At 40.6% G+C, this 25,931-nt stretch overlaps 1 protein-coding gene and 1 pseudogene across 2 annotated transcripts; one reads left to right on the top strand and one right to left on the bottom strand.

Moving 5' to 3' along the window:
- Positions 1-1,096: 1,096 nt before the first annotated feature.
- LOC146713845 (uncharacterized) lies at positions 1,097-3,711 on the bottom strand (annotated as a pseudogene). The gene is made up of 2 exons (XR_014916379.1): positions 3,540-3,711; positions 1,097-1,910 (listed from the first exon to the last, which is right to left on the bottom strand). The product of XR_014916379.1 is annotated as an uncharacterized LOC146713845 (transcript).
- Positions 3,712-15,198: 11,487 nt separating this feature from the next.
- Positions 15,199-17,478, top strand: LOC146713844 (tripartite motif-containing protein 16-like). Its single transcript, XM_085450504.1, has one exon. The coding sequence runs from the start codon at positions 15,292-15,294 to the stop codon at positions 16,960-16,962; it is 1,671 nt and encodes a 556-aa protein (XP_085306630.1). The 5' UTR covers positions 15,199-15,291; the 3' UTR covers positions 16,963-17,478.
- Positions 17,479-25,931: the final 8,453 nt, after the last annotated feature.

Raw genomic sequence — 25,931 nt, 5'->3', positions numbered from 1 at the left:
CACTCACATTCCAATCATTGCTCCTTCAGTAAATGAAGGAGACTATGTGAACAGGAAGTCTTTCCACAGCATTAATGTACAGGTACATAGTTCCCTGTAGCATTTCAAACTAACAAATCATTTCATTATAGTAATGGATGCTAATTTGTGTTCTCTGCACTGTGAAGATTATATGTGATGCTGCCAACATTATCACAAATGTGGAAGCCAAGTGGCCAGGCTCTGTGAGTGGTGGTGGTGGAGGACCCCCACCTGTTTTTCGGGCCTCCGTTTTTTTTCTAGTGGCCATAACGGGTCACATTTGAGCATACAGAGTAAGCAAATATGTACTTGTAATGTGCTCAGATAATTTCAATAAGTGCTTACAGAAAGAAAATTAATGTAGCCTCTAATTGATTTACATGGGACAAACAGACCAAGCACTATGGCTCATAATACAATTACACCTTACCTGTTTGGACTATATTTTTATATTTCATTTTTACTTGCTGCCAGGAACGTTTGGGGCCTGTTGGGTTGCACCTGCGCTCACATCACGTCACAAAATAAAATGTATAAAATATAAAATAAAATATAATAAAATAACGTGTTAAATGGGTGGAAATCCCTAGATCAATGTTTAAATTAACACTCACGCATTGACTCTGTCGGCTATGTTTTGCCATGCATGCTCACTTTCTTTTGCAGCTGAGGCTGTGTTACTTTTTTTCTGCAAGATTTGCATGTTATCGGCATATGCTGCCATCAGAATTTCGGCGTCAAGCGCTGTGAAATACATTGACCGCGCCTTCTTTCCCTCCGTCTCCATGGTGACTCGCTTAATCTGTGCTCCACTAATCAGGGCTTTATGTATCCTCATGCGCGCGCTTAACTTGGGGTTAAAGCAACTCCGCGTTGATTGAACTAATTGTTATCAGCCTTTCTGAAACCGAATATTCCGAGTTGGACAGTTCGGGGTTACTCAACCCTGAGTATCGTTTTTCACTCTGAGTTTTCTAAACCGGCTTCCTGAAATAGGGCCCTGGTCAGGGTGAGTTCTACCACCAACACATTGCTATGACTCAGGGGTGTATCACATTTTCAAAGTATTAAACATTTAACCAGTGTGAATTTTCATGTGTTTCTTTAAGTTCATCCTCTGACTGAATCTTTTACCACAAGTGCTGCAAGGATATGGCCTTTCACCAGTGTGCACTCGTGAGTTTTTAATGTTGATTTCTCATTGAATCTTTTCCCAACAATGTGGCTTCTCTCCTGTGTGAATTCTTGTGTGAGTTTTCAAGTGTGCCAGCTGATTGAATATTTTCCCACAGGTGTTACACGGATACGGCTTCTCACCTGTGTGAATTCTTACATGAGTATTCAATGATGATTTCTGATTGAACTGTTTCCCACAGGTGCTACAAGGATATGGTTTTTCACCTGTGTGAACTCTCAGATGTGTAGTAAGGTTGGATTTAAAGTTAAACGTTTTTCCACAGGTGTCACACTGTACAGACTGTTTCCTTGTGTCAGTTTTACTTTCTGACACAGGGGTGTTGTCCACTCCCTCATTGTGATGTCTCCTCTTCTTTAGCTTTGTATTGCTAGTAAATCCTGAGTCCACGTGATGGCTTTCTTCATGATCTCGGCTCTCTGCTTCAGGAGAGCTGTGAGAAAGGAGCTGCTTACTGTTTAGTTTTTGTTCACTGTGGGAACTTTCCTCATAAGTCGGAGTGTCCATGAAAATATCAGTCTCCTGCTTCATTCCAAGCTTCTCTCTCCTGACCTGCTGCAAAGCTCCTCCTGTTCATCTTTAATCTGTGGAGGCTCTGGCTCCTCCTGGTCTGGGCTGGAGTTCCTCTCCTGGTTACAGACCTGCTGCTTATCCAGACCCTCCTCTTCCTCACAGTCATGTTGTTGTGGGAGGTCTTGAGGAACAAATAAATACAAGAAAAAGTCAGTTATGTGATGATAAATGGTGATCAGACCAGAGAGTCTGTCATTTGACTGATCGTTAGCCCGTCTGTTTCATGCATGCACAACACACGCACAGCAGCTCAGGCAAACAGTTGTGCATACTCACAGCCACACACTAATATATTGACATTGAAGCTCCTCACTGCGAGCAAAGACCCAAAGTCCACCAAACTAAACTGCAAGGTGACCATTTTTGTGCAGCAAACCTGACCACACTCTTAAACACGGTCATGTTAAAGAAGCTAACAAAAGAAAAATGGCTAAACGTTCCCTAATGGTTCTACAAATGTAAACTTCAGGAAACATTGTCTGAAGGTCATGTGAAAGTTACATTTATTGAATGTGACCATCTCTTCTGTCAGTGAGAGAGCAGCAAAAGAAAGTCCTTATGTGGTACATGGCGCTCAAAAGTCTGTCAAAGAATGTTTCAGTACGACTTTGGTAAGCTATGAAGCTGCACCGCTCGATGGATTGTCTGAGCATTACAGCTACCGTAGTCAGGAGCCTCGCGGAGTAATCTGGGTCTAAAGCTCTGTCCGCTTCAGGTCCCAAAATCAAATGAACACTGTCTAAACTCTTTCATCTTTAATAAAATGATCAGTGTTGTTGCGTTAACAGGTGTAACAATTAATTTTAACATCCAGGCATCCATGAAAACAGAATGTATTAAATTTAACAGAGTTAGAAGTTAGCTCGCTAGTTTCCACCTAAACATGATATAGCATGTTCTGACTGAGAGATTTCAGAAAAAACTTAAAATGGTACAGCTCTGCTATCACTTCCAACAGAAATGAAGACAGAAACAGCAGTGACTTTTTTAGGGTCAGACTAGCTGGTATATAATGATATGCTACATGATCGCTAGCGACACAGCTATGTTAGCATAATATAAACACAGTGAAGCTGGAGTATGAACGCTAACTTTTTTCCACTTGATAAAAGTTAATGGTACAAATGTAATCGCATGGCAGGATGCTGCAAACAGATCAAACTTCAGTCAGGAGAACAACTGAGATAATCCATCCACAATACGAGGTTTGTCAATAATAAACTGCAACAACAAGGGAATAGAGCAGCTGTGAGAGAATTCAACATTAATGAATCAATGGTAGGGAAGTGGACGACGCAAGAAGAATGAGTTGAGTAAAGTTTGAGTTATCTGACTGTTTTGTTTAGCTTAATGTGCCTTATGAACTGAAAAGTATGGTACTACAAAAAAAACAAAAAAAAAAAACAAAACAGACAAAAATGAGAAAACACCCACAAATGTTTCCAAAAATGTAGTGTTTTGTTTTCTTTTTTGTAATCAAACTGTTTATTAGAGGGGAAGTGTGTTTTAGGACACTCGAGCCTAACATTAGCTGGCATAAAGTTAGCTCAAAACCAGCCGTTATTGTTGTTTAGCAGGCTCCTTTTGTGAGCAGTCCAGAGACCAGAGGTTCACATGTCTGATCTCTTGAAAAATCAGTAATTGCAGCAATAGCTGAAATAAAAAGGATGTTTCTGTCCATGTTCATGTGTTAGTGCTCTGACTTCAGTTCAGGAAATTAGAATGTGAACAGTTAAAAACATGTCCATACCTATGATGTGTGAGTTTCTGTCGGGTTTCCGGCTGATATCCAGCAGTCTGTGCTGACGGTGTATCTCCTCCTCATACTGGACGATGGTTTTTTGAACCTCTGAGAAGATTTCTTCACAAACAGCAGTTAGTCTCTCCTTGATGAACTCTCTCAGATACTGAACTGAACTCATTGCTGCTTCCGCTGAGGCTGGACAGATCGATATAAGCATCGATGACGTGAAGCCGACATTGGGATCAGATCCACAGATCGATACTTTAGTTTGTGTCTCTCTTCATCAAACAGCAGCCATGTCTATTCACACTGCTCCACTTGAACAGCCACACTTGCCCTCCACCTCCTTGCTTCTCATTTTTCTGAGCTTGATAGTAGTTGGCAAACCAGCTTACAGGTGTATTACTGCCACCTATTGGAGTAAAGTGTGGACAGGAGAATAGCAGGAAAATTTTTTAATTTTTTATCATTCTCTCCCAGGTCATCCCAAAATTTGATGTTAATACGATGGGTTTTTACAGGCTTTGCCAGTGCCACTATAACTGCATGCTTTCAGACTGATGGGACCGATATAAGACAACTATCATCCCAATAACGATATAAATCACAAAAATGTAAAAATTTTCTGTAAATTCTGTGAATCTTGGGCAGCTGAAGTGTTTCCAGCTGGGCGTCGTGTACCTGGAGTCTAGTGTTTAACTGATGTGTAATGGAGACCAGGGGTTCCATTACCTGGTTGGTATTGTTAGTGATTAATTGTTGGATTAGGAATTTAAAATAGGGTAATAAAGAAAACACATTAGTTCTTATGGAGTCTTTTATTAGGTTATTTGACATACAATTAATAATTTGACAGCTGGTAACGGAAAAGAGACAGTGGGACTGGCCATCCTACCTGTGTCGGAGAAGAGCCAAAGTTAGAGCTAGTGATGAGACGTTCTGTATCGAGGCATCGAAGCTTGTGTCGAGTAATGGAGGGGGCGTTTCCGCGATGCGCGTATCCGGTTGTTCAGTGATGACGCGACGAATCCTACTTCCGGGTCTAAAGTAGTCTGCGTTTAATATGGCTTTTGTGTTGTTAACATGTTTAATGTTATGCATTTTCTTCTATTTGATCTCAAAAAGCTCCTAAAACAGTCAGCGATCACTGTTGACCTCCCTCGGCTTTTATTACCGCTAATCATTTATTTAAGCTCAGTTTTTAAAACCTTAGGATGTAGCTACAGCCCAGCCCATGCAGCAGTATATGAATGACTAACCTCGTATTGTGGATGGATTATCTCAGTTGTTCTCCTGGCTGAAGTTTGGTCCTTTTACAGCATCCTGCCATGCGATTACATTTACAGTGGAAAAAAGTTAGCTTGTTTATATTATGCTAACATAGCTGTGTCTCTAGCGGTCACGTAGCACATCATTATATACCAGCTAGCCCAACTTCAGTAACCCTACAAACGTCACTGCTGTTTAGTTTTCTGTCTTCATTTATGCTGGAAGTGATAGCAGAGCTGTACGTTTTAATTTGTTTCCAAAACCCCACAGTCAGGACATGCTATATTGTATTTAGATAGAAGCTAGCAAGCTAACTCCATGCTAACTTCTAACTCCGTTAAATGTCATAAATTCCGTTTTCATGGATGCCTGGATGTTAAACTCAATTGTTACACCTGGTAGAGCAGAACGCTGATCATTTTATTAAACCCCTGGTAGAACCTGGGACCATTTCGTGGCCTTTGCGTTTTTTAATTCCACGCCATTTCCACTGTGTTTAATGGAGTATAGCCAAATTTTCTAACATGTATTTTTTTCCCATTTTATTTTGAAATTTCAGTCGGAGTTTTTTAAATGAGCTTAAATGGCTGAATAAAAGGCATACATCCACTATCGAACCTCGTGGCCGATTTGTGCCCCATTGAAACCCTATAAACGCTATTTTTCACTGCAGGATTTATACCGTTAACATCTGGGTGATGGCTTAGGTTTCGTTTTTGTTTTGGAGAAGAGGCCTTAGAATTGTAATTTTTTTATTTGTCCACCGGGTGGTGCCCTTGCTCCACATTTGACCCGGGGCTGGAAAACAGCGGGCTGCTTAAAGAGACCTGCGGGAAATGACGCCTCTTTTCCGGCGTGCTGCAGCGGCTTCGCCCGCTGATCGGGCGGGACAATTTTCGGCCCCAGGACCGTTTGAGGTTGGATTTTTTTTTTTTAATCAACAGGAAATGACGTATTTGTTGTGACGTGGTACCGGATGTGTGTGTTGGAAAAAGGGGTCCGACGCAACATGCCCCGGTCATCGTCGCGAGTCAACCCGGGAGCATGCACCGATTCCGGGCTAGAGGAGAAGCATTTGCCGCCTGGAGACCATTTTCTGGTCCTGAAAAAAAAAATAAAAGGCGATCGAAATGACTGTTTGTGCCAATCTTTAGTCCATCTAAAGGCCTAATTATAATAACAATCAAATATTACTTCAAATGTTTTTTTGGGAAAATATTTAGTTTTTTAGTTTTTTTTTTAGTTTTTTTGTAATTTAAAGGGTTAAAACAACGAAAATATAATTAAAACTTTATATGAATATTTCAGGGAGAAGTAGTTTTAAAAGACTGACCAATTTAAAGTGAAAAAAAAATTAATATTTAATATTTTTATTGCACTTTTTGGGCGTGGTCGATAGTGTGCATTTTATGAAATGCGCTCCTGGAAAAAAAATAAAAGGCGATCGAAATGACTCTTGGTGCCAATCTTTAGTCCATCTAAAGGCCTAATTATAATAACAATTGAATATTACCTCAAATGTTTTTTTTGGAAAATATTCAAGTTTTTTGTTTTTTGGGGCTAAAAAAACAGGGCGCTCATGTAATAAAACTGGGATTTAAAGGGTTAAAACAATGAAAATATAATTAAAACTTGACATGGATATTTTAAGCAGAAGTAGTTTTAAAAGATTGACTAATTTAAAGTAGAAAAAAATATTGATATATAACATTTTTAGAGCACTTTTGGGGCGGGACCATTTATGGTCCCGAGGTTCACGAAAGGATGGGATTTTGAGGTTCTACCAGGGGTAAAGATGAAAGACTTTAGACAGTTTTTCAACTCTCAGTAATGCCATAGTGATCGTTTGATATATGGACCTGCAGCGGAGTTTAGACCCAGACACGGCTAGTGATGTCAGACTGAACAACCGGATAGAGGCTTGCTTCATTTATGGGAGGAGCTGAAAATGATGACGTCCGAAGCCTCGCTGCCCAGCTGTACCACGTGACTGGTTCATGAAGTGGTTCGAATTTTGCCGCGAGATATGACAGCGATATAAACCCCTCAGACTTCATTCAAAAATGTGGGTGTTTGATGGAGAGTTGTTAGTGAGAGTTTGGAGACAGTTTGGAGGTTTATGAGAGTGAGGAGAGAAAGTCAGGAGAGAATGGAGCCAGCTAAGAAGAGGAGGATGTCCTCCCCTGTGTGGGAACATTTTGATCTTATTCCTCCCAACAAGGTATGTAAATTTCCACAGAAGATGTATTTTCATAATACTGATGGTGCAATACAATTTATGTTAAGCTGTCTGTACTTTTGTACAAGGTGAAGTGTTTGCTATGTGCCAGGGAGCTGGGATATAACAACAACACCTCATCCATGCTTAGGCACTACAGAGCTTTGCATGAGAATAAGGGAACACCGATTGTGGAGCAAGACCAGGTGAGCCATCAAATGCCATGATAATATAGCATGCTTTAATGTTACTAAATGATATAACAATATTATACAGCTGTTATAAGTTACGTGTGTGATATTTATATTTGTGCTTCGTCTTTATTGTCTTTCCTCAGGGGAACGATCTCAAATAGATGAAAACCTGGTTAGCATGGTGATTGAGGACTTCCAGCCATTTAGCATTGTGGAGGACAAAGGATTTAAAAGATTTGTTAAATCATTAAATCCTAGCTATGTTCTCCCCACTAAAAGGTCATAAAAGCAGTGAAAATTTAGTTTTTACAGAATAAAATGTGAACAGGCAGGACTGATGCCTCAGTGTGTAGCTGTCCATACCTCAACGTTACAAAAGCACAACTACTGTCCACACCCCAACCACACCTCACCTCACAGTAAATGATCATTTCCATTTCAAGCATTTCCAAATAATCATTTTCCATACTGCCACTATAAATATACACAGTATACTGCCATCACTACAATATACATGTTTTACACACTCCTTTTGTTGTTGACATTTACAGGCTGTGTGCAAAAGGCCACACTCTTCAAATTCATGCCAGCTATTATTTTTTACGTCCAGTAGGTGTCCTGCTAGAGCAAATGAAGCTTCATGAAGCTTCGCATTGGGGTGAACCAATTGGATGAAAAGCTTCAGTGCTTCATGGGGCTTCATCTGCCCATCACTAGCTTGCAGTTAATCACTTATCAATAACCTAAACATATGTGAAATGAGAACTTTTAAAGGTACTCACCTGTCCTGGTTGCTTCTTGCAGGATGTGGAGCAAAAGAGTGAAAGCAGCTCAATCACCTGTTTAAGAGCTCTTGGAGCAGACCAGTGTGCCGGGTTAGGGAGTATGGATAAAGAGGGTTTTAATTTAGATAGAAATGGGTGAAGCTTATGTTATTGGTTTGTTTATAGTACGTGTTGGAAATATGTATATGTTTGTGATGTGCTTTAATGTTATTGTATGTTTGTTTGTGTGGAGGGTTATGTGTTTCATTTTGATTAGTTAACCCCATACTTGGGCTATTCCGGATGCTCACCTGAAAAGGTAGAGTATAAAGGGAAGCCATTTTGTTTAGTTGTAGTTAGTGTTTGTGCTGTTATCATGCTCCTTCTTTAATAAAGTATCAATCCATGGATGTCTTTTACTCCAGTCTCGTGTCATATTCTCTTTTTTTGCTTCTCTTTTTCTTTTTTTTTTGTCCCGTTTGGATCTTTAGCCATCAGAATTGTTGTCTTGAGGCCAAGAAAGATGCCAAGCGGATTTATTTTACCAAGTGGATCATCATGGCCTTGCCATATTGGTCCATTTGATTGACCTTTATTATAATTATGGATTTATTTTATTTTCAGTTGCTACAAACGGGACAGACATGACTGTGGGATAGGACAGGGGGAAAGAATGAAAGAAAGAGAGGGAGAGAAAGAAAGAAAACCAAAGGGGAGAAGAGACGGTGAGAAGGGGGGGAAGAGAGAAAAAAACACAAACAAACAAAAAAAAAACAACTCCTGGGTCACCTGTATGGAGAAAAAAAAACAGAAGAGAAAGCAAACAACAAAGAGCAACATAATAAGAAAAAAAAGCACCATCACAATAAACTAGCTAGCAGTAGATATCAATAGTTACTAAATAATAAACGATATTGTGCAGCACGCAAGATAGACAGCGCACAATGTGCTTTGAGGCAGCAGCCAAGAAAGGCCTGGCTTGCAGTCTCCACTCTAATTCATCTCAAAGGCGTTCTACCGAGTTGAGGTCAGACTCTGCTAGTCAGTCAAGTTCTTCCTCACCAAACTCCCTCATCCACATCTTTATGGAGCTTGCTTTGTGCACTGGTGTGCAGTCATGTTGGAAGAGGAAGGGTCCATCCGAAAACTGTTTCCACAAAGTTGGGAGCATGAAATTGTCCAAAATGTCTTGGTACGCTGACGCATTAACCCTCTGGGCTCTATCCTGGGACTTTTCTTTTTCCAACCATTTTCATTCTGTTAATACAAATGGAATGAAATTTCCCAAAGGTTTATATTTGTTCAGATGTTTTAATTTTCAACATCAGCTCCTTAATAATGTCAATAATATTCACTATACACCAAATTGTTCCTCTTGACTCTATCGTGGCCATTTTTGACCAATTGAAACCCATTATAACCACTTTTTTTGATTCCTTTTTATTGACAGTAGTAAATCATGCAATTTAGGTAAACATGCTTTCATTTTAAACTCAACACATGAAAATTGTAGTTTTTAATATTTTTTTTTTTTTACAAAATTGCACCAATTACCCATTTTTGGTTAAACAAGCAATTTTATTTAATATTCTGAGTTTCTAGTAGGCCTTTGATGGCTGACCACACTCCAATGGACCAAAATAATGAAACAATTTTGACAAAGGTTTGATCTTAAGGATCTAATAGTTTGTGTTTGTGCATGACATTGGAGCACAAACATATATTTGCAAGATAGACTGGAATAAATTATGATGCATCAAATATTACATAGGCTGCAGTGAATTTCTGTGGCTGCTATTGAGCTTTGAGGTTCCCAGTCAAACTCAGCTTTGCAGCACATGTTAAAAGCACTTTTACTCTTGTATTTTTCATAAAAAGATATCATACCCAAAATATTAAGTCTAGAAACAAAAACAAAAAAACACCAATCACAGGACATTTTGCAGAATTCAAAGAAACAAACAAAGAAACAAACAACAACAAACACTAAACGTGTCCTGGAGTTTCTGCAGGTGCAGACAGAGCTACTGCTGTAAGTAAGCCTAACAGCTTCCAGATCATTTATTCTGGCTATATGGCAAGAAGGTCATCACTGCTTCAAGCACTGCCTATATGATCTGATCAGAGAGCAAGGACAGCAAGCAGTTCTCTGCCATTGAAGAAAAGACATCAGCCCAAGATGAAGAAACTTCCTCTCCAGAAGATGAGGGGACAATCTCCAAAGAGGCTGACTGCAACATCACAGATGATGAGTACTAGCCAGTGCTTGAATCCTCAGGATTGGGGTCGGGGGGCATGGAGGTGGAGGCCGAGCAGCTGATGGAAAAGGAGTATTTTCTGAGAGCGAGGAGCCGGTGACTGAGTGGATCCCTCGTGAAAGGAAAACCATGTGGGTCCCACTACTGAAGAGAGACTGCTCTACAATCCAGTACCCACTGGTATCAAACCAGGGGTCACCCTGTATGTAGTTTCCTGCATTAGCAGCCTGAGATCTACTTTTGACTTTTTTATAACAAAGGAGATCTTTTAGCTCTTGTGCACCCTTACAAACCTGCACGGGAGGCGAAGGTGTGAGGATTAAAGGACTACAGATAAGGTAGAGATGTCAGCCTACACCAGAATAAAGCAATACATTGCACGTTGGATGACAACAGTGGAAGTTCTCAGGAAGCAAAAAAGCTCAAGGGGTTCAGACTCCAACTGACGGAGGAGCTCCGAGGACAACGTCTTTCCTTCGGTCACCTTGGTAGAGGAACTCCTCAGATGAAAACGGGCGCAGGGGAAACAACCCAGAGCTTCCTCCCCAGCTCCTCCAGTTGCAACAGAGAAAGATTTTGTTGTCTGTCTGTCTGTCTTCACCAAAACTACCACGGCGATGTCCCACATGCCAAAGCAACGGAGGAATGTTCTTCTTTTGAGCACAACACACAGTGAACCAGCAGTCAGTGATGGGGAATAAAGGATGTGTGAAAGCAAGAAGCAATCCTGGACTACAATAGGCACAAATACAGCTTGGATAATTTAGAGATTGTGTTGGCACCTCGAGTTGAACGGAAACTAACTGATGGCTCTTTTCTCCAATCTCCTGGATGTCTTGGGAAACGATGTCTTTGTCCCGTTGGAAACACCTTCACTGAAGTGGGGGAGTCCTCTACAACCTACAAATGAAGAGTGATGCTGGGAGAGCTGGGGCACATGCTGGTGACCTCAACAACTGCAAGACACCCTTGTCCCTGATTCTCAGCCACTTCTGCCATTGATCTCAAGATGCAGTAGTCTGAACCAGAGTGTGACCCACACCCCACCAACAAAATGAGAAGAAGGTGCAAAAGGCGCACCACCAAGATTGGAACAGCAGCCCCTTGCACCAGGTGTAGAAAGTGCGCCTACAAAAACCACTCTAATGTGGTTAGTACATCTTGGTGCTAATGAGGATGCACACAGAAGCTCACACACACTGGAATATAAATTTTGATCATTTCAGTGGTTATTTGGTCATTAAATGGCCTTTTTGGCCACTAAAACACCATGTGTGATTTTCTTTTTTTGGCCATTCATTCCCCCCAAAAAATGATACTAACCTACAATGATGATTAAAAATATATTAGGTTTCATCATACATATGCTGAATTTATTTGCTATTCTCCCCCAAAATGTAGTAATAATATATAATCTGACTGGTATTCAAAGCGTATAATTTCTGAATTTGAATTATATTTTGGTTTTCATTACTAGGAGCGGTGCTAATTTAAAAAAATTAAGTCAATGAAAGTAGAAAAATGTTTTAATATATATGAATTTTATAGCATTTTGTAAACATAAACAGGGGGTGGCCAAAATAATACTTGAACTCCCAGTCCTATATTGTGTTCATGAAGGAACTGAGGCTCAGAGTCTGTCCAGAATCAGGACTGATGACTCTTGTCTGTACCTGTGTGAGGTGGATCAATGTCATGGCTTCGGCAGATTTATCTTAGTGACACTGGTAACTGGATCAGGTCATTAAGTAAAATTTTAAACTCCTTCAGTTCTACATGACTTTCTTTTCAGATGAATAATAATCTGCTTGGAAATGTGTGTGAAAATAATTTTAGTGGTTATTAGTGATTTTAAAAACTTGTTTAAGATGTGTTTGTGTCTCTGCAGCAGGGAGAGAAAACCTGAGACATCAAACACAGAGAGTGGAGGAAGGATCGGCCTCTACTGTGGACTGACAGCAGCTCTGCTGCAGATGGTCGATATCACTTTAAATAGAACACGTGTTTGAGTAGAGGCATAAAAAACACAATCAATGAAATATAGCCATCCCAAATCCACTCAGTTGTGTGGATGTGCAGAAAGAAATTAAGAGCAATTAGAGAAAGAATAGAGTCTTCAGAGCCTCTTCTTCTCCATGCACCTTGAAACTATAAGTGAAGTTGTGGTAGAAGTTTTTTTTTTCTGATTTGTTTCTGTTGCCGTGTTTCCATTTATAAAGCTGTTGGTTTATTATTACTTATATTGCAGTAATATTTCTGCTGTCTGCCACTTTTTGACTCCTCTGATGAAGCTGCAGTGTTTGTGTTCTGCTTTGATCCACAGTGATCTGCTTCTTTATTGTCTGATCTCATAAAAACTGTCAGACTGCAGCTGTGAGTTCAGACCTTCAGGATTCATTTACAGCTTTAATTCTTACACACTATAGATTAATCTTGTTATTGTTAATCTGAAACTCTGCTGCATTCACTGATTTTAATCCTGTGTCTTGCAGCGCGCTGATATTTTCTGTCTGATAATAATTGCTATCCTGTAAATGTGAATCAGTCTGAAATGAAATCAGTGAGTTGTTAACACTGGTGTTGTTTTATTGCACTTTTTCTATAATGAAATCTTCACCTGGCTGCAGGTTTACAGCTGTGTGTGTTTCTGCACCATCGGGATCTTTATGAAACGACCCAAAGACCTCTGACTGGTTCCAGTAACCTGATAGATTTTTGGTTTGTGTTTATTTCTACTTTTGTGTTTCTGATTGAGTCCAGACTAAACTCCAACATTCACTCATGTTTTTAATAATGTGCAGCTATGAATAAATTCGAATGTTTCCTGTTTGCTCTGCATCTTTTTAAACAAACATTTAGTTTTTTCTTCATTTGTGTTTCCACCTTCAGCCTCTTTGTTCTTTCTTCCAGCTGAGATGGATTTAAGGTGGAAATGAGACAATTGGTTCATAAGCTGCCAGGATGTCAAATATCAGTGGACTGCTGTGCAATTTATTTATTGTGTTTGACTTTATCGCCTCCATGTGGACATTTATGGGAATCAGTCAAGTGAAGAAGTTGAATGATTGTTAAATAAATGGCAGCTTTTATAATGGACAGCAGGGTGATTGCCAGTCAGCTGCCAGTCACACATGCAGAGCCTTGTAATTAATATCAATGCAATATATAAATGTAATCAACCCTTTTGACATTTGCAAACCTCATTTCAACTGGATAACCAGACAATGTTACCGTCCAAAGCAACTTAAATAGTCAGTTGACCCATTGTAGTGTCTAAGAATATTGGAGCCTTCAGGTATCAAACCTGAGGCTCAGTCATTAAAGATGTTAAAGAACCATTTGTGACAAAGCAGAAAAGATGAAACATTATTTCACTCTGTTAATCACACAGAGGCAGTCCATCAAATCCTGCAGCACTTAAAGGATTTTATTCAGCACAGATGCTGGAAAATCACCCTCCACTCCATCAACCTGTACACGAAGCAACTGGTAACAGAGATGTCTTATATGAAAGTTTCTACTTCATACAAACCCTCCTTTATTATGCAGACTCAGCACAGAGTCATGAGTGGAGAATAGATTTGTAGTCCGTTACATCAAAGTAGTGTCACCATCCTGTTCAGCCATGTTTACAATGAATCCTCTAAAATGCTGCCATTCATATCAGTGCGCTCTGTTTATCCACTGGTGGGCCCATTTTACATGTGCTTTTTAAATGACTGTAACTTTGTCATTGTGTATGTTATTAATATAATATGAAAGGTTTTGAAAAGAAGAAAAGCTGCACTTTACGGAGATATTTGGTGTATTATGGTAGCACAAACTGTTCACAAGCTACTGCTGTCTGAAAAAAGAAAAGTCCTCTTAGGTGTTACCATGGGTGATTTGCACCACTGTAGCTCCTCGACCAGTTGGGCAAGAGAAACATTTCAGACGGTTACTGGAAGAGGAGAAGATGTGCTTTACGAAACTTTACGGTGCATCATTAGAAAGCACGAGTAACGATGGTCCAATCACAAGTAAGAATTGATGACGCACGGAGCAGAGACGCAGGTGTGGAGAAGTGGCAATGCCCCCCAAAAAGGCCTGGAGATTTAAAAACCTGAGTGGCCCAGGCTAAAAAACGTTTTTGTAAATATTTATTATAATTCATATTTAACGTTGATGTTGTGTTACATTTTGTTCCTGCTGAATATCATTTTTGACTTAACTAAATATCTGAAAAAAAACAGAGTCCGTTTATTTCCACTTTAAGCTGTTGTTCCATTGTAATAACAATACAATAATGTAAAATGACAGATATTGGAAGTGGAGTTTATTCTGAGAAAAGGGGCAAAAAACATTCACTTATAGTATGATTTCTGACCCTTTTACAGCCAAAATAACCAAATAAGGCAGTCTGTATAATACTTGGTCAGGAAAGAGTTAATATTGACTGGTTCTCACATACCTGTATTTAGCCACGTCCCTGCTCAAGATTATTGTTGTGATCAACTCGACCGTAATAACAGAAAATTACTTTTAAAGAAGGATCAGAGTTTCTTTTTATTTCTGTCAAACATTTATCACATTTTTGTGGAGATGAATGTGTTTGAAAAACCTTTAATTTGTTTACTGCCTCATATACCAACTACTACACCTGCTGCACCCTCTCACCTCTGATGGTGTTTGAGGGAGAGAAACAACTGAAATGAACACAAACTTAAATGCAACATAAGCATCATGTCAGTGGCTGCCTTATCTGTATGTTTAGGATCATTATCCTCCTGCATTGACTGAAACTGAAGGACTGTTTGTTAACTTCAGTGAGAACTCTGACATTTCTAAACTGAAGTTTATTTATATAGAATAAGGTGTTAACAAGCTTAAAAGTTGATGTGAGCACAAAAAAAAAACAGGTTAAACAGACACCGCTCCTCTTTCTGGAATGAGACACAGCCTGATAAACAAGACAGGCTCCATTCACTGCAGAAACATGTTGTTGAGATCAGAGCTCAGACTAGTTTCAGTTATAAGGAAGTGAAACTCACACAGTCACTGACACTGAGAGGAGAAATGGCACAGAAAGGAGTTCAGCTGGACCGAGAAACCTTCTCTTGTTCCATCTGTTTGGATCTACTGATAAATCCGGTGACTACAGCCTGTGGACACAGCTACTGCAGGAACTGTATTAAAACCCACTTTGATGAAGAGGACAGGAAGGGAATCCACAGCTGCCCTCAGTGCAGGAAGACTTTCATACCGAGGCCTGTCCTGGAGAAAAACGTCATGTTTGCAGCTTTAGTGGAGCAGCTGAAGAAGACTGGACTCCAAGCTGCTCCAGCTGATCACTGCTATGCTGGACCTGAAGATGTGGCCTGTGATGTCTGCACTGGGAGGAAGCTGAAAGCCATCAAGTCCTGTTTATCTTGTCCAGCCTCTTACTGTGAGAAACACCTCCAACCTCACTATGATGTAGTTCAGTTTAAGAAACACAAGCTGGTGGCCCCCTCCAAGAAGCTCCAGGAGAACATCTGCTCTCGTCATGATGAGGTGATGAAGATTTTCTGTCGTACTGATCAGCAGAGTATCTGTTATCTCTGCTTGATGGATGAACATAAAGGCCATGAAACAGTCCCAGCTGCAGCAGAAAGGACTGAGAAGCAGAAGGAGCTCGAGGTGAGACGACTAAACATCCAGCAGAGAATCCAGGAGCGAGAGAAAGATGTGAAGCTGCTTCAACAGGAGGTGGAGGCCATCAATGGCTCTGCTGATAAAGCAGTGGAGGACAGTGAGAAGATGTTCACTGAGCTGATCCGTCTCATCCAGAAAAGAAGCTCTGATGTGAAGCAGCAGGTCAGATCCCAGCAGGAAACTGAAGTGAGTCGAGTCAAAGAGCTTCAGGAGAAGCTGGAGCAGGAGATCGCTGAGCTGAAGAGGAAAGACGGCGAGCTGGAGCAGCTCTCACACACAGAGGATCACAACCAGTTTCTACACAACTACCCCTCACTGTCAGCACTCAGTGAGTCTACACACTCATCCAGCATCAATATTCGTCCTCTGAGCTACTTTGAGGATGTGACAGCAGCTGTGTCAGAGACCAGAGATTTACTACAGGACATTCTGAGAGAGGAATGGACAAACATCTCACTGACAGTCACTAAAGAGGATGTTTTACTGTCACCACCAGAGCCAACGACCAGAGCTGGATTCTTAAAATATTCAAGTGAAATCACACTGGATCCAAACACAGCAAACAGACGTCTGTTATTATCTGAAGGGAACAGAAAAGTAACATTTATGTACCAACAACAGTCTTATTCTGATCATCCAGACAGATTCACTGTATTTTTTCAGGTCCTGAGTAGAGAGAGTCTGACTGGACGTTGTTACTGGGAGGTGGAGTGGAGAGGGGGAGGAGTTGGTGTTGCAGTCGCATACAAGAATATCAGCAGAGCAGGGGGGGGCTATGAATGTGGTTTTGGATTCAATGACAAGTCTTGGGCATTATATTGTGACACAAACAGTTTTGAACTTTTTCACAACAATGTCCGAACTGTCCTCTCAGGTCCTCGGTCCTCCAGAGTAGGAGTGTACCTGGATCACAGAGCAGGTATTCTGTCTTTCTACAGCGTCTCTGAAACCATGACTCTCCTCCACAGAGTCCAGACCACATTCACTCAGCCGCTCTATGCTGGACTTTGGCTTGGACCTGGAGCCACTGTAGAGCTGATTAAAGTCAAATAGAGAAGACAGGTTCATGTTGATCCCTGACCATTATATGTACTTGTGTAGTTTCTAAATGAGGCTTTACATTTTAGAAGCTGAGAAGTTCAGTGGTCCATTGATGTGTGAAAATAATATTGCACTGATTCAAACTGTACTTACATTTATATACCTTACATCAATATAAATCTGAATTTGTTCTTATGGCTGATAATCATGTGAGTTTAAATGATACTACTCTTCATATTCAGCATGTTTGAAATCTGTCATCAGTCTGGTTAGTGCTTTTATTCTGTAGTTGCTGTAGTGGGTTGTCAAATGCAACAATATATTGGAGCTGCAGTGATTCATCAGTTAGTCAATGATTAGAGAATTGATTGTTTTATCATTATTTTAGTCACATTTAAAGCTGGTTCCAGTTTCTGAAATGTGAAGATTGTTGGTTTTCTTGATCATATATGACTGTAAACTTAATGTCTTTGAGGTTTGAACTTTTAAAATGTAACAAAAATTAAATAGTTAATGTTTGACATTTAATATTTTTTTTCATATGAAAACTTTGATCACACTCGATCATTTATACATTTAAATACAGACACTAAATGATACAGGCCTGTATGTTGTGGAGGATAGACATGTTGCTTTGCCCTGAGCTGTGTCTGGCAGGCAGAGCATCTCCACAAATCTGAAGCTTCTGATTTGGAGAAAATGATTTGAGGGAGACACCTGGAATCTCAGCCTGGACACAAAGGGAATAAAATCAGCAGAGTTATAAACAAGTGGTGATGTTGAATGATTGGCAAATAAACATCAGTTTTAATAATGGACAAAACTGGATGAAATCGTTTCTCCAAAGCTTCTTTAGAAAATGTTTGTTTGTTTGTTTGTTCATTAGACATCTATTTTATTCAAACTGCTTCACCCAAAGCTTTTCTTCTTCTCTCATACATAAAATATAGTCATTAATCTTACTAACATGAAAAACGATTTTGTTGTCTTGTTTTAAATGTGTTCTCTAAATGTGCCTTCTCCAGTCTGTATCCTGGACCCTTAGCAAATACAAGAATGAACACCAGGCTGAAATAGTCACAGCAGGGACTCAGCAACTCAGAGTCAGCATACAGTCAAAGACAAATCACGGACGCGGTTCAAAAGTCCATAAATTATAATGACGACCAGCCTGAACTTTTCAGTGTCTGAATGTCAGGTCATGCTGTGGAGTTTCATCTGGTGGAGACGATGTTGTTATTGTTGCAGGTTTTCTGTATAAATTCCACACAGGCGAGTCATAAAAATGTCATTTATATCAACATGGTTAAACAGTACAAGTGCATTTTTCCTTTACAACGGTGTCCTGCATGTTGAAGAAGAATCATGAGTGAAGCACAATTTAAAGTCTTTCACTCATCACACGTCATTTTGAGTTGACAGCTGGTTGCTATAATGAGCGGCCGAGGCTCTGTTTGAACAGGACATCGTATAGCTTACATTAACACACATCCTAACAGAGTTTGTTTTGCATATTTCAGAGAAAAAACAACACAGAGAAAAAACATGTTGACATAAAGCCACAGCCACATGCTGGTCAGGCTTCACTCAACAGTACACAGCTACTCCTCACACTGGAAACAAAACGAGCACCTGGTGCTTATTTTACAATTTTATCTGTCTGTAGGAGCTTAATTTATACCACTGTTTTACATAAACTATAAACTGGTAGAACGAACATGTTTTTTTAAACATCGGTTGGACAGATGGACAAACAGAAGCAGAGCAGAGGATTTGTTTGGGTAGAAGTGGAGGGCAAATGCCGTTTTGTTCATGCTTTGCCTGAAAAGTCTGCAGAGGTTTTAGTGTCTCATGAAGAATGTAAAGTTTTTCTTCACCTCATTATCTCTGTAAATAAATAGACAGTTTAAAAATGTCAGAGTTCTCACTGAAGTTAACAAACAGTCCTTCAGTTTCAGTCAATGCAGGAGGATAATGATCCTAAACATACAGATAAGGCAGCCACTGACATGATGCTTATGTTGCATTTAAGTTTAAGTTTTCAGGTTGTTTTCAAACACACATTACTGTGTATCATGTGTCAGCAGGCATGTGTTAACAGGGACTATAAGACACTTTAGTGGCTTTAATGCATATTTATATGTTCAACACAGTCAGGTGCACAGGTCCTTTAGACTAAAAATGAGGGAGGAGATGTGTTTCCAAGATTTATTATCCAGACAGGGAAAGCAACTTCACATTCAACCATACAGGGAGGAGGAGTTCAGGACTGAGGCTTACCAGCAGGTGAGAATGGTCGACACAAGGGGAAGGCAGATCCATCAAATAAATAAATAAGTAAAAATAGATCAACAGTAACACTGTTTCGTCTTCCGTGGACTCTGTATCTCCTGAATCAGATAACTCCGCTACTGTGTGTTTGAACTCTAAAGACATTATTCAGAGTGACACCTCGGTGTCAAGTTGAAACTGTCTTTGTACCATTAACCTAGTTTGCCCAGTGACTGTTACTGCTCCTGAGCTCCGCTCTGCACTTCCAGTTCCTGTTCCCAGGGCAGCTCGGGCCCAGCTTCCCCTTGCACCCTTACAGTGCTAACAGAGACACTGACTCCTGCACCCGTTTCAGTTCCCTGGGTGGGAGCAGCAGTTTCTAGCTCTATTACTTGTTCAGGCTTTAGCTCTGTTTCCAGGTCCCTCTCCAGCCCAGCTCTGTTCACTTGCTGCCATCCTCTGCTGAAAGCTCTGGTGAGCTCATTCAGTCAGCTGAGGACTGCATCTTTCTGACAAAGCTCAGACAGACTGTTAGCACTGTACGTGCCCTGTGCAGCTACAGTTAGCTTCGCCTCAGCCGGACTTTTCTGCACCTGCTGGCTCTGCATTCGACTCTGCTGGGGGTTCAGGAGAACTGCTCCGGCACCTCCTCGTCTCCGCTGGCGGCTCTGGTGAGCCCGTTCATCCACCACCTGCTCAACCATCTGCTCCATCGCCTGCGGCTGCCACGTTGCCATCTGGTCCAGTCTCGTTGGCTATGGTTACCACACCATCGTCTGGTTCTGCACCCACCAAGCCTCCACCAGTACGCCCGGTGCCCGAGAATCATCGCCCACTTGCAGAAAACAACATGGATGTGCAGTTTTTCACTAAAACATGTTTTTATCTCAGATGTAAATTTATCCAGTGAATCGTTAAAGTGTGAAAAATTAGCTTGTTTGTCTTTTGTGACATAAACACTCAGTGTTCACAACACTCATGTGTGGAAATGTGCTGATAATGTGTGTTGGGAGCTGATAACAAGTTAAGACAGCCAGCAAATGTGTGCCCTCGATAGTTGTTCTTTTAACAATGCTGGTTAATTCTGTCGTGTTCATGTTGATTCTTAGTAGCAGTGTGTGGTCAGTGTGGTTTGTGCTCGGCTGCAGGGGAGGAGTGGAGCAGTGGGTTCAGGGTGTGGTGTCAGGGGATACTGGTTGTTACAACCAGCAAGCATCATCTAAACACACCTTCCCTCCTTTAAACAGCGAAACAAATGAGATTCATGGTACGATCCAGAGGATTTCTGAAACAGGTTTCCAGCCTTACATTTCCAGTTTGAATTAACGACACATTAGTGAATGCTCTTTATCAGCTTCCAGGCTCAAGCAGAATAAAGTGCACTTTGTTCTGCGTAACGCAAATGATGATGTGGTGCACAATTCCCTGGATCACAGCAAGTCTGTTGCACAAGAGGAGAAACTGCTGATGTGGGAAGCATAAAACAGGCGCGCACTGCTGAGTGTTTTTGTGTGATGGGGATGAAATAAGATGTGTTAACACTCACAGTCTGACCACTTGTGTCTCATAGCGATCGTGGAAAACACATGACATAAATGATATCATGACCCTGCTCACTTGGTGGGTTTGGGCAGTGTGAATAACCCTCTCAAAGCTGCAGGGGAATAAGCAGGTGTAATGTTGTCACTACTGGAGGTGAAACATTGTCATTGTTTAAAGAGGGAGGATACTTACACACTTCATAAACCAGCAAGAAGACTTTTTCCCAGAAACAGAGTTTTGATTGGTGGAATCGACAAACAGTTTGAGGCTGATTTGGCTGATATGGGTGAATATTGTGCAGATAACGATAATGTGAGACACTTACTGACATGTACAGATGGATTTTCTAAGTATGCATGCAGGTGTCTTCAAACCAAGGCAGGAACATCTGTTGCATCTGCTTTTGAGGAGGAGTGAGGGACGTGTACCTGTTAAACTTCCAACAGATGAAGGCGAGGAGTTTAATAATAAACATTTGCATCAGCTGATGGTTCAGTTTAACATCACACATTTCTCTGCATAAAGCCAGATTGAACCAAGTGTTGTGGAGCATTTTAACAAAAGCTTTAAGGGCCGTATGTGAAAATACTTCACATCTGTTAACTTATGAAGACATGTAAACGTGGACCAGGACCTTGTGCTGTCAAGGCCAAGTGCTGCAGAGAGGGGGTTTCTCCAGGTGTGTGGTGGAGTGAGGAGAAGAACAACATGTCTAACCTTTCCTTTCCTTTTTCAGAGCAGAGGTGCAGACAGGAGGGCAGGCGGGTGAGTTTTCAGACTTACTCCGGGAAGCTGAGAGGAAGAGCAGCAGCAGTGAGCAGGTAAGTTTCCAGCAGGCAGTGAACAGACAGAGGACCAGCATCATCTAAGCATCATGAGCTTAACTTCAAATTCATCTCTGCTACACTTGATGTAACCAAACTGAGCATGAAGCCACAGCCACTGTGCAGCAGTCACACACTGTTCTGTTAAATCCATCACAGTGCAGCAAACTAACCTGTTTATCCTGCACTAACCTGCAACTTTCAAATAAACCAGTGAGTCTGAAAGGAACTTTTAAAGAACACCGATCACATGACCTGTTTAATTTTGCCTCATTTATTTTCTGGTGAGAAACGCCCCCTGTTGGCTAATGCTCAACTTATCTGTGAGCTCTGATGAAATGAAAATCTATTACACTGATATTTAGTTTTTATCTTGCAGGTCAGTGAGTGAAATGCACCGGGTAAAATCAACAGAACAAACTTCACATGTTCTTCCAGGTTCGTAGAGAGGAGCTCATGGTTCGTAGAGACACCTGCAGAGACGGAGCAACGCAAGGACGGGTACAGATAAACTCAGCCTGCAAACATCTAAACATGTTACTGGAGTAACACAACAACACACTTCACTCTGATGTCAACAGACAATTTTACATCTTGTAGCTGAAAGTGTGCACAGAACAATGATCATGATTTGGATCATAGACGAACATTAACTCTTTTTTTTTTTTTTTTTTTTTTTTGTCCCGTTTGGATCTTTAGCCATCAGAATTGTTGTCTTGAGGCCAAGAAAGATGCCAAGCGGATTTATTTTACCAAGTAGATCATCATGGCCTTGCCATATTGGTCCATTTGATTGACCTTTATTATAATTATGAATTTATTTTATTTTCAGTTGCAAACGGGACAGACATAACTGTGGGATAGGACAGGGGGGAAGAATGAAAGAAAGAGGGGGAGAGAAAGAAAGAAAACCAAAGGGGAGAAGAGACGGTGAGAAGGGGGGAAAGAGAGAAAAAAACAAAAAACTCCTGGGTCACCTGTATGGAGAAAAAAAAACAGAGGAGAAAGCAAACAACAAAGAGCAACATAATAAGAGAAAAAAAAAGCACCATCACAATAAACTAGCTAGTCATAGATATCAATAGTTACTAAATAATAAACGATATTGTGCAGCACGCAAGATAGACAGCGCACAGTGTGCTTTGAGGCAGCAGCCAAGAAAGCTGTAGTCCGCGTCTGTGAATACCCGTGTGTACACCTGTGTGGATCAGCATGCTTGCATTCCAAAGGTTCCTTCATGTAATGATCTGCTAGGGAGTGTGGGGAGCCACAGCCCCGTCCTCCAGGGTATGAAGCAGGTATGGAGGAGATCAAAACTCCAGACATCCAGAGGCCCCCAGAACACAAGAGACCAAGGAAGACCAACAGAGGGGCAGCCGCGCCACTGTCCCAGTGTCTTTTTTGCTTCTCATCCGTAAATACTCTGCATACTTTGTCATGTGTTTCATTTTATTTTGAAAAGTCTCAACAGGATCTTGAGCTTTATTGTGAAAGGTTTATGTGAAAAATAAACAAGCGGACATGCGAAGGTTTTACTAGTGATGGGATTTCCGGCTCTTTTTAGAGAACCGGCTCTTTCGGCTCCCAACCGGCTCTTCAGGTTGTTTTGCACAAAAGGAATTACTAATGTAAAAAAAAAAAAGTGTTTTTATTTATATATGTTTATATATAAATACATATGGTGGCCCCTAGAGACAAAGCACGTACAAACTTCAAAAAGCACGTACAAACTCCAAAACACATTTCTAGCGTTAACTGAACTTCCAAAACAGAGCTACCTAGATCACTTAAATTACACAATTGAAAGCATATGTGTATTGTTTGTGTATTTATACACAAGCACTCATATATATTCAAATGATTCAAAAAAAAATTTCATTTACCTGCTACTACCACACACCAAATCCAGTCATTGGTACTTCCTGGCTTGTGTAGCCACTAGATAATAATAGATAATAACAATGTGCCTAGCATTCTGGAGCACTTCTCTTTGGTTTTGTACGTGCTTCGGAGTTTGTACATGCCGTAAATATACTTTAAATATACTTTTATTTATTCTGATTCTGTTTTGTTCTGTTTTAACTGTATTAGGCACAGGCGTATAGATGAGTTTGTTCTGAAAAAAGGGCTGATGCACCTCTCAAATGGCTGAAGTCATGGCAGGGAGAATGTTTAGTATGGTTATCAGCTGCAGCTGGAAACATCATGTAAAAGGATAAGATTACTGATTACTAAGTTACTGAAATAATCGCTGACTAATCAAAGGAATATTGGCAGATTAGTCAACTGCTGATATAATCTTTAGTTGCAGACCTAACCTCCACCTCTCTCAGTCTCCCCATAATTCTTGATGGCTGTACACCCATATACAAGGAAATCCCACTGTGGTTTCAACCATATTTTATAAAATATATCTCACGAAGCTTGTCCAACAAATTTGAGATGTTTGTTTATTTTTGTTTACCACTGGCTACAAGGTTTCTTGGTTTGCACGTTAAAAAGGCAAATATCACGAAGATCCACCAGACATGACTAAAAATGGGAGTTTCTCCCTTTAACGTTTCTTCCACTGTTTCACCATGTAGTCCTTTAACATTTCTCAGCTGATTTCACAATAATCATTTTCCTGTCTGTGCTGAGCTCTTTATCCCTTCGACCATAAACAATATGAATTATTTCTTGCTCACAGTCAGAAGATCTTCCTGTATCACCATTTTGCCAGTTTCCACCACATCTGTTGTTATTGTCTGTGCTCTCTGACTCGGGTTCAACCTGCTGCTTGGACACTTTCCCCACACTACACCTCCCTTACACTTATTTAATTCAGTCCTGTGTACCTTGATGAACCACATCCCTACAAGTGCTCATCAGAGATCCGTATCTCAGTATTTTAGCACTCTTCATCTCCCTACAGGCATATTTATCGCTGTTGTAGCTGAATCTGGTTCCACTCACCGAACGACGACCGTCTGGAGACGATTTTATGATCACTTTAAATCCGTCCTCGTGTGTCGTTGTCACGGTTACACTGCGCTCACTGTCCGTTTCCTCCACATTACAGGTTTACTTTCGCTTTTGCTGTTTTCGCCTATTTTTCCACCTTATTTCCGCTCTGTCATGAACATCTTCATCTCTCCCGCCATCTACTTCCTTTCATTACACTTCCTGATACGTCACTTTCTGTCCTCTCTTCTCTCTCTGCTGTGGTTTGATCGAAAATGTGACGTCATTCACGGGTAAAAGCGCAAAGGATTGTGGGTACGAGTGGCAAGCGATACTAGCGCACGGAGGCTTTCACATGAAAACAGTCACACAGCCATAAAAAGAAACACAAAGAATGGCAAGAAGCTGTTGTATTATTAACTGCAATAGCCGGTCGCATGACAGCCTCGGGAAGCCGACGGGTAAAGAGATCGTTTTTTATCGGATTACGTCGTTGAAGAGAAATTGTTTAAGCCATGTTTCCGAAGTAAGAAAAAAGACAAATAGATTGCGTTGGCCTGTACAGGAGATAAAGGAAAAAAATTAACAACAGCTGTGAAATGGAATAGTCCAAATCACCAAAGTAAACTGGACCTGGGCTTGTTGCAGGGGTCTGAAGTTACTAAACATTTTGTGAGTGTACGCACTAAAACTTAGGACCATATAATAAATAATAAATATGTGGGTGATGAAAGTTGGGCAGCACGCTAACGTCCTTACTCCACTCTGTATGCTCGTATGGGTCTGACCCTTTCAATCCTTTGATTTTTTCCTCGTAACTTTTTTTTTTGCCTTTTCGTCAAGTCTGTCTTCATACGGACCTGCCAAGTTCTCCATTGTTTTGTACATAACTGTTTTGGGGCCAAATAAAATGCAAGTAGGGATTAAAACCGCAGAATTAATGATTACCGGTGCTGGAAATGCTTGCGCTTGATGCAGTGTTTTGATTTTGTTGCCACTCGTACCCACAATGCAATGCGCGAAAGTCACGTGGTCTGTCAATCTCTATTAAAAAAAAATCTAGCACGACTGACTGGGCTGAACAGGTAGTTGTTGTTGTTTTTTTTTAAATATAATTATTTTTTTTGTAATGTGATTTATTCTTCTCAAGTTATTTCTACTTCAGTGCAAATAAAGGACTGTTAGAGTGTGTGCTGTGTGTTTTCTGAAGCATGACAATCCTTTCCAACAAGTATTTCCAGCTGTTTGTCACCTCTCTGCACTTTAGTCTTTCTTCCTGTTATGTCTGTGTTTGTCCACCAGGTGTCTCCGTCGGTCCACTTTCTCTGGGTGACACCTTTCCTTCCGTCCCTCTGCTCACTTTATTATTTCCTTTAAGTTCAGTTGTATGTAATCATTTTC

This window comes from Copadichromis virginalis, linkage group LG3 (assembly GCF_057382275.1).
Source record: "Copadichromis virginalis isolate Kocher_CV1m ecotype Utaka linkage group LG3, C_Virginalis_male_GT1.1, whole genome shotgun sequence".
NCBI lineage: Eukaryota > Metazoa > Chordata > Actinopteri > Cichliformes > Cichlidae > Copadichromis > Copadichromis virginalis.
The sequence above is the reverse complement of the archived record's forward strand: the minus strand, read 5'-3'. Positions and strand labels throughout refer to the sequence as shown.

What these genes read in the sequence shown, in the direction of transcription:
- LOC146713844 (XM_085450504.1), top strand. Translation starts at nt 15,292, where the DNA reads ATGGCACAGAAAGGAGTTCAGCTGGACCGAGAAACCTTCTCTTGTTCC.